This window comes from Pteropus vampyrus, unplaced genomic scaffold (assembly GCF_000151845.1).
Source record: "Pteropus vampyrus isolate Shadow unplaced genomic scaffold, Pvam_2.0 Scaffold134, whole genome shotgun sequence".
NCBI classification, from domain to species: domain Eukaryota; kingdom Metazoa; phylum Chordata; class Mammalia; order Chiroptera; family Pteropodidae; genus Pteropus; species Pteropus vampyrus.
The window spans coordinates 3,930,211-3,939,375 of record NW_011888915.1 but is presented as its reverse complement, the minus strand read 5'-3'; the positions used below and the strand labels follow the sequence as shown (position 1 = coordinate 3,939,375).

Sequence of the window (9,165 nt, the reverse complement as noted above, 5' to 3'; positions counted from 1 at the left end):
TAAAAAATCACTCTACTTATAAAAGCCATGATAAGGACAACAAATACTGTCTCAACACAATTATTGGCCTTTGGCTTTGATAATCTACATGTTTAGACTGAAACCTTAAAAATATAAGTAATTTTTTAAAAACTGTCTATTTATCTCATGGCATCTCTTATAGCCCCACCCATGTTTGACAATGCTATTCTCACTTCCTGTTCTGAAATGCTATACCACTATGACAAGTATTCCCAGATCATCCATGCATTCAACAAATGTCAAACACCTACTCATCTTAAAACTCAAGGTAAAACTGTCCCACATAACAAATTATTCAAACATGCCAAATCCAGTAAGAGCTATGTAACATTGTTCATAATAGTGAAAGAATGGGAAACATCCTAACTGACCATCATAAAGCAGTAAATATCAGTAGTTCACAAGAGAGGGGTTTTGGGGGGATGCAGAGGAGAGAAATACTTTCTGGGAAGGTTTACTCACTATCTTTAAAAATGTCATAAGAAAGGTACACTTCCTTTTCTGCCTTTGAACATCCTTGTTAGAAGCCATGATGTTTGTTGTTGCTACAGCTATCCTGACACCATGAAGAAAAAGGCCTAAGAACAAAAGCCAACATAATAGGAGAGCAGAGGAAAAGTATGAAAAGAATCTGTGGGCTAACTTTCTGAATTAATTAAACCCAAAACCTCCCAACCTCCAGACTTCTTGAAAAGAAAATGTCCATATTTTTCAAGTTATCTTTTACGTGCAGCCAAATGAATCCTGAGAAGCATGTATTACTTTCATAATGAGGAAGAGGAAAAAAAAAGATGCACCCTATATCACTGAGTATGACAACTAAATCATACTACCACAGTTCAAAAATTGTGTAAATTGATGCATATTATCTGAAAAATATCAAAGTATAGTTCGAGTATTCCAAACACTTAGTATAAATAACTTTTGAAACTAGCCAAACCCCTCTTTAACCAGGGGTAAAGGAATGCAGCTTATTAGCTCTTGTCCTGACTGTGCCCTAAAATGTTCTGCTCCTGACCTAAACTTTAATACTAAAATATTTAAAGAGAATTCCTCAGGAAAGTCTTTAATATCTTCAGACCTCTGTGTCAAATGAAAGATAAAGAAAAAAGGATTCTTTTTTTAAAAGTTCTTTCTGGACTCACTGATTTTACCTTTAAAATATATTTAATTCTATTTATATATGATATAACATTATTCCATATTTTTAAACTTAAATATTTAATATATAAAGTAACAATAATATATACCAGGAGTCTGAAAACTACAGTCTTCAGGCAAAATGTAGCCTGGCATCTTGTTTTCAATGGCCGGTCAGCTAAGAATGGTTTTTCACATTTTTAAAAGGAAAAAAAAGAAAATAAGGAGAAAAAGAAGGAAGAGGGAAAGGGAGAGGCAAATGAAGGCCGAGGAGGAGAAGAAAACATGACAGAGACTATATGTAGTCCTCAAAATCTAACATGTTTACTATCTGACTCTTTACAGAAATGTCTGCTGACTTCTGATATATACTATTAAAATATTTATGTTATTACATATGTTTTATGTTGTCAGAAATAGCTTACATTGTATATTAAGTATTTTATATTTTAAATTTATGTAGACTTTAATTTACACATATTCTTATATAGGTATCTGGGACCTAAAAGTCCAAGATTAATACATATCTTCAAATTTGGATTTAAAATATACTATAAAAATGCTGACGCTTCAACCTAAAAGTGAATGTGAGGTTAAAAAGTCTGATTTAAAAAGTAATACATGTTCATTTGGAATGCTGAGAAAACACAGAAATGCTTAGAAGGAAGAATATAAAAAATTAACCTGAATTCTGCCACCCAGACCTAACAATTTAATGCACTTTCATTCCTAGTTTATGTTTAATCTTGTATCTCACGTTTTTTAACTTAAAAGTCAATCCTAAGAATTTTCTTGTCTTTCTATTCTTTAAAAACATGTTTTTAATAGTAGCAAAATACTGTTTAGCATTCAGATTGTTCCCATTTTCACTAATACAAAGGGTGCTACACCGAGCTTCCTTATAGGTGTCATTTACACGCAACCATACAATTCTCTTATGATAAATTGTTAGCAGATTACTGAATACAAAAACAAACTGAAGGACTCCAGAACCAGGTCCTCACTCTTCGGAATAACTTCGCTAAAACCCATGCACATTATCTTTCATACAAATATAGTTTTTCCATGATCTCTTCACAATTAAGGACAGTAAAAGAATACTGAACATACACATTCTACCTTAGCCTTTGTGGGACATAAAAGACCTCAAAGAAGAGTTACTTACCCTTTAAGTCTGCTAAATATATTTACCATAATATCTAGGCATATGTATTTCTCTATTTATTTCAAAGAAAGCATATTATAACTGCCCAAGAATCTGTAAGTGTACTTCTAGTACTCAAAGGCTGTCAGATAACATCAAAACAAATAACACTGTCTAAACCAATGACACTGTCTCCTCCTTGAAGTTATCTCATCTGCCTTGGCTTTGCTTGCTCCTTCCCCAAATGCCTGGACATGCCCCATTGCACAAACCGAATGTCAGTTTTCTCAAACGTATGTATGTAAAAACTGGTTATCAATAGATGCTCTAGAATGATTCTGCTTGTGTGAAGGAAGGAGAGTCATTTGAGTATGACACATCTACATACAGTCTCCAGTGACCCTCAGGACACAGCATGCAGCATCCCACCTAACAAGAGTACCTATTTTTGTAACTGGAACTTCTGCAGAACCCAATTTTGAAACCTTCTGCTTTATATAACTCATTATCACCTCACCGGAGCTGGCCCTGGGTCTAAATGCCCACCTTACTTGTGAAGGAGATTTTAATTTTATATACTCAACATTAAAGACAAAAATCAACAATCACCAAGAACAGCCTCCACATGTGTAGTGCTCCTCCAGATATCAACATTACTCTTCAAAGAAGTCACTACAGCTAGTCTCCCACTTTACAAAAAAAAAAAAAGAAAATAAGAGTCAGACTAGTGAAAGAACTGGCCCAAGAGTATGGCCCAAGGCTATCGCCCAAAGGTTCTAAAATCTGGACATTTTAAAACAACCCACTATTCTTCAATAGTTGGGTGAAACAGGATTAATGGGCATCAAACTAGTAAGAAATTTTGGAATAAAGTCTTGCTCTTTAAGATTTCCCTCACCATCTTTAACACTTAACAAGGCTGAAAATGTTTTCCTTTAAAAAAGTTGTTTGAGGAACAGGGATCCTGGGTGTTAACAGCCAATACAACACAATACAACAGTGTATTACTATCTTGTTCCTACCATTTATTAACTGTTTGATCTTGGTTCACTTACATTTAGGCTTTTATTTCCCCATCTGTACACACTGGATTTTACATGTACTTTATACACTTATTCAAGATTAAATGAGATCTTAATGCAAATGCTACACACAAATAACACTCAACGAATATTTAATGAATGATGTGGGTGGTTGGAAATAAGATATACCGTTTATGTGTAAAATAATAAAGACTTACCTATAGCAAATCTCTATTTTTATGTTTGTCTAAAAGTAAATGGTTGCCACTGGAGATAGACTATAACTAAACATGTCTTATACTAATAGAGTCTTCCTTTGAATTTTGCCTCCATTCCAGATTATTTTCACTTACTATAAACCCCCAGTAAACTATGCAATATCCCTAAAATAAAAATCGAATATAACTTCAGAACAACTTCTCACTACAAATGCATTTATGAGGAGTATTATGGAATCACAGAGTATGAGTTGCTTCTTGACCTTCAAATATATCAATAAGAATTTGCTAATATCCACATTTTTACATCTTATCGATAAAAATAATCTATAAAACATTTGACATTTATAGACAATACAGCCAGCAAATGCTGTATAGTGTTTTTAGAGTTAGCATTTGTCACTTTAAAAACTTACTGAGAAATGCTGAAGTAAATCATCTTTTTCCTCTTCAGTGAATCCGACAGTTAGTGCTTTGGGGCGGTGGTCCACCACCATGTGGTTTAGTGAGCCCCTTCCTCTTCCTCCACGACCCCGGCCTCTTCCTCGACCTTGAGAGGACATGGTCTTTCCTCGGCCCACAGGTAAAATACCTAATCGAGCAGCCTGAATAACAACAATCAAAGGTAGAATACAATATACTTTGTTAGACTAAACCTTGGAAAATAGAAGAAAACTATTTTTTGAGTTAGTAACTTCTCTTAAGCCTCACCTCAACCTGTAACTGACTGAGCTTCTTCCGTAACTCAGTTGTGTCTTCTCCTGAGGATAGCCTCTTGTGAAGGTCCAGTTCTGTATCTAATAGTTCTTTCTGGGCCTTTGGAAAAATTAAAAGTAAAATTTATTTTTTAGATAACTTCCAAAGATCTTATTTATTCAGAATATTATACTTACAGAATAACACATATCTCTTTTGGAAAAACGGAAGTGATATAATAAACACATTACATACTTTCTCTTTTAGAGAAAGTAACCTTATAGATATACTGACAACATGTAGAGAGTATAATAATATCAATAAAAATAATAAGCAGTATTACTGCTTAAAATGGCCTAAAAATTTAAACTTGAAAACAATCATCTGAGATAAAGGAGCTGAGAATAATTTTCACATAATAAAACATCATAAATGAAACACGATGGGACAAAATAAATTATACAAAAATTCATTAATAGTACAAATGTAACAGTTAATAATTGCTTTCAGATATAAACCCTATAATTACTGCTACTTTTTTTTTTTTTTTTTGGTAAGAGACAAATTATCAGCCTTTAGGTATGTGACTGATTTTTTCCTCCCATATTCTCTTTAATTTTCTAAAGGTGTACATGTTCCTTCTGTAATTGGATGAAATTTCAATAAAAACATTTTTATCCTTATAAAGCGATCTTAATAAAACACTTTACATTCCTATACTAATAGAAAACCACAATTTCAAATGTAATCTAATATTGTTCATAAAAATTTGTGTTCTATATATATTCCCAGTTCCCAAAGGGCTGGAAATTAAAATCCCACTACAGAGTTGTGGTATAATGGAACCACTATGTAAAGTTAGCATTCTCCTGTAATAAGGAAACAAATAGAAATTAACGAAATTAGACTTAAATGGATCTAGGACTTCTGATTATTTTTCCCAACAGAATGTCACATTTTTACCCATATTAAAGCCAATGATACCTTTTGATTATTAAAAGGAATAGTTTTACTGCATTATAATAGAATTATAAAAAAAAACCCCTGCTAAAATAGGAAATATCTCTTTGCTCACCATCACTCTTAACAGTTTCATTTTCAGCACAGAGAACCATAGTTGATAGCATCTATAGATATAGTTTAAAAACCTGTTACTGTAATTGTCTCCCCATTAGAACATTGGCTACCTAAGGGCACCACTGCACTTTCAAAGTGCCAAGCACATAACAGATATTCAATAACCCTATCTTAAATGAAAAATGCAAACAGATACCTCTGTTTTGGTCTTAACTTTAGATGGTATAGACACTGCAGAAGATGTTTTTAATTCATCTTTTAGTTGTGAGATCTTTTCTCCAAGCTCTTTCAAAGTCTTCATTATATTTGCTCTCTCTTCTGGTTTCATGTTTTTGTTTTTTTCTAGCTTGGATATTAGCATCTACAAAATAAACAGAAAAAAGTAAACTATGCTCAGTAAAGTTCAATAAAAGTAACTCTTAAAACTTTACCATTAGGGATATCTTTGTAAAATCCATTCTATACATCATTTCCAAGAGGCAAATAATGAGCTCTTATCTTACCTTCTGGCATTCTATTTGTTTTTCTAACACTTCTTGCCTCTTTTTCCTCATATCTTGTTGTAGCTTCATTGCTTCCTATACGAACAGGTAAATAAAAGTTAGTAACGGATAATGAAATTTTCCAACGATACTTAAGGCTGCCTTATTCTCAACTCATTTCTTCTGGGGCATCCCTATAAAAAAGATTTTCCTCCTAATCAAAAAATAGCTGAAACCAGAAATAAAATCTTTAAATGTATTTTCCCATCACATTCAAAATAAAAGTTTACATTTATAACTACTTTAAAAAATACATAAAATACTGTGGGTGTGCCAGGCCTTGGGTGCACGCTGCGAGCATGTGGGAGGGGACACCCCGCCTTCAGAGATCCAGTTAAGGGGGACGGCAACATCCATAGGTCACAGGTAGAAGAAGAGGAGGGGTGGATTAAAAAAATAAATAAATAAAAATAAAATACTGTATCTATGAGGTTTATTCATTTGAATGACCTGAATGTATTTATGAAGAAAAACAAGAGCTGTTCTCACTTGCCAATGTAATAAGTCAAATCTTATTTTTGAAGTTTAAAGTTTAAAAATGTGAGATGCAGCAACAGGTTAGAAACAACAGTAAAATCTACGGGTTTTTGCCAGGAAAATGTTGCCTCTCACCTCTCTTTTAATTAAATCTCCAATTATACCAAGTTATTACATATAAATATCTATTTGCCTGAAAAACTCTATGTGAGTGTAAATCTAAAATGGTAGGAAACTCAGAATTGAGTCGGATGAATAATTACATAAATGCTATACTTCATGTGAAATATTATCTAACTTTCAAAGCCATAAAGAAAGTAAAAGAGAAAATAATGAAATACAATGCTTCTATCCTTTCAAGAATGGAAAAAACATGACAGCTCAGTATTGTTTACTTTTATACAGAAAATAGTCTTTCCTTGTGCTTGATGTAGCCACTAAAACAGACAACTGTGAAACATATTTTTGGTTGATCATCTTTTGTTCAAGTGTAGACGGCATCAAGCAGCAGCTAAATAAACATGATGCAGTCCCATAACAACATGAACTGTTCACAAATGTTAGCATAATCACTTAAGAATTCAAGGGGTCCTTTCCTCTTTAAGGAAAGAAGAATCAAAGCTGTTACCTGCTTCTTTTTAAGAACTTCTTGAACATCATGAGATTTAGACCCTGAACAAAGTTTTGAAGGAGTCTTTAAGTTTGAGGAGCTGTAAATCATTTTTGGATGGCCTGGAGTTGAAAATATCTATGAAACACAAATATGATTAAATTAAATCTTAGAAATGCTTTAAGATCATTTTTTAGAAAGACTGCATATATTTCTTTTTTTAGGAGTTAATTTTTTCGTCATTTAAAAACCATATTTATAAAACTAGTTATTTATACATAAATTCAAATGTTACTCTAATACGAAAGCAAAAGTTAATTTTTAGCAATAATGTTGTTTCTGAGTGCAATAGCGTATTTTTCTTCTCTTTATATTTTTTACTGTGAGAAAAAGAACAAGTCATGATATCTAGGAGCTGACTTGCTATTCACAGGTAGGCCTTAGTGTCTTCTGGTTAAACCTAAATAATTTCATAGAATATCATCCTCAGACAAGGCCACTCTTGTGACCATGATGGATCAAGACAATAACAAGATCACTCCATAATCATGACTGAACACAGAAAAAAACATGAGTAATATCCTAACTGTAAAAATGACTAAACATCTCTCTATCTTGGCTAACAGAAATGACTAGTTTCTTTACCAATTACTGCTTTAGCCTTATTCTAGTCTTCCCTCCTTCAAGGTAACACTTAAGATATCTGATCATAGAATTGTTTCCTTCCTTAAACATTCTCCAAAATCACCTAACACAGCCTAATCCTAAAGTAAGTCCTTTCTCATACCCTCTGAGGTGCCCATGGTTTTACTGTGTACATTCCCTCACTGAATAAGCTCTCTAGGTGTGTTCCTGGTGGTCTTTGGCTGGAGGGTACTGTCATAAGTTATTTTCCATATGTGAAGTGCCAAAAAGAGCCCACATTTCTGATAACTGCAAACCCTTCTAGGAATTAAGGTACTTTGTAATCATAATCTTAATGTTATATTTAATCAAATGCTATATGAGTTTTTAATAAAACTAAGACAAGTAGTTAGCTCACAGATCTGACCTTACAAACAAAGTGGTGGCCATGTTTACTACACTAGTTTTGGTATTTAGTTTCCTTTTCTGAACAGATGACTCTCCAGTTAATCTTCTCTTCTTTAAAGCACAGCAGAGCTACACATTACACTATAATCTCTGTTTCGAGTGTTTTCTAACATACTCCATTCTTCATTTTTATATTAAAATTTGAATACATGATGTAAGAGATACAGGATATAATACTAAGAAATTCTTGGAAAATTCAATCATGCAAATAATATATCCAAATACAAAACTAGTTTCAATCATATAATACTTAACAGTCCTTAAAATTAAGCTACTTTACATAGGAAAATTCTCAAATACTACAGAAACCATACATAACTGATGTTCATGTTATCATTTATTCAAACGAAAATGATAAACCTACAATTTACTGAGGAATTATTATATGCTAAGCAGTTTCCATTCATGCTTTATCAATATGGAATTTTTAAATCACCATTGCAACTCAGTTTATTGAAAAGGAAATAAATGCTCACTAGTTATCTAACACAGCTAGTAAAGGGCAGGTGAAGTCAAGGATGACTAGCTGCAAAGACTATAACTGTTTTTATTGTTCTATCTTTTTATAACTAAATTTTTGAAAACGGACAAAAGTCATTACATAAAAAACTTGATATATCAATCACCAAGCAGGAACAATTATCAATACATGAAATAATCCTGTTTTATTTAAATCTCTAACTACATCTTTATACTAAACATATCGTTTTATCTGTAAATATTGCAGTTGTATCTCTAAAAGAACTTCTTTCCTTTTTAAACATAACCACAATACCATCATCACACTTAAAATAATAACTTTTTTTTTTAGGCAAGGCAACCCTTGGTTGACCTCACAGATTGCAAGGACTTTGTCAGTTTACAATCCCTTATTTTTTTTATTTTTTACGCCTACAGCACCTGGTCTTCATAGGTGGTCTCCCATCCAAGTACTAACCAGGCCCAACCCTGCTTAGCTTCCAAGATCAGATTGGATCGGGCTTGTTAAGGATAGCATGGCCATAGACTAAAATAATTGTTTAATATCATTAAATACTTACTTCTCCAGATTGTACTACTAAATATTTTTCCCCATTTGAATTGGGATCTGTTAAAGTCCATACAGTGTAACTGGTTATATTTTTTT

General features: G+C 32.7%; 1 protein-coding gene and 1 pseudogene across 5 annotated transcripts in view; both read right to left on the bottom strand.

The window, feature by feature from the left end:
* RBM27 (RNA binding motif protein 27) overlaps positions 1 to 9,165 on the bottom strand; it is a 58,033-nt gene that overhangs the window by 5,847 nt on the left and 43,021 nt on the right. For 3 of the 5 annotated variants that reach the window (XM_011367479.2, XM_011367477.2, XM_023534922.1), the window contains 5 exons: positions 6,966 to 7,085; positions 5,822 to 5,896; positions 5,515 to 5,679; positions 4,257 to 4,361; positions 3,962 to 4,150 (listed from right to left, as the gene is read on the bottom strand). In XM_011367479.2, coding sequence (XP_011365781.1) covers positions 3,962 to 4,150; positions 4,257 to 4,361; positions 5,515 to 5,679; positions 5,822 to 5,896; positions 6,966 to 7,085 — 654 coding nt within the window. The remainder of the gene's footprint in view (positions 1 to 3,961; positions 4,151 to 4,256; positions 4,362 to 5,514; positions 5,680 to 5,821; positions 5,897 to 6,965; positions 7,086 to 9,165) is intronic. The other 2 variants (XM_011367480.2, XM_011367478.2) reach the window with 1 other exon arrangement.
* LOC111744392 lies at positions 8,928 to 9,046 on the bottom strand (annotated as a pseudogene).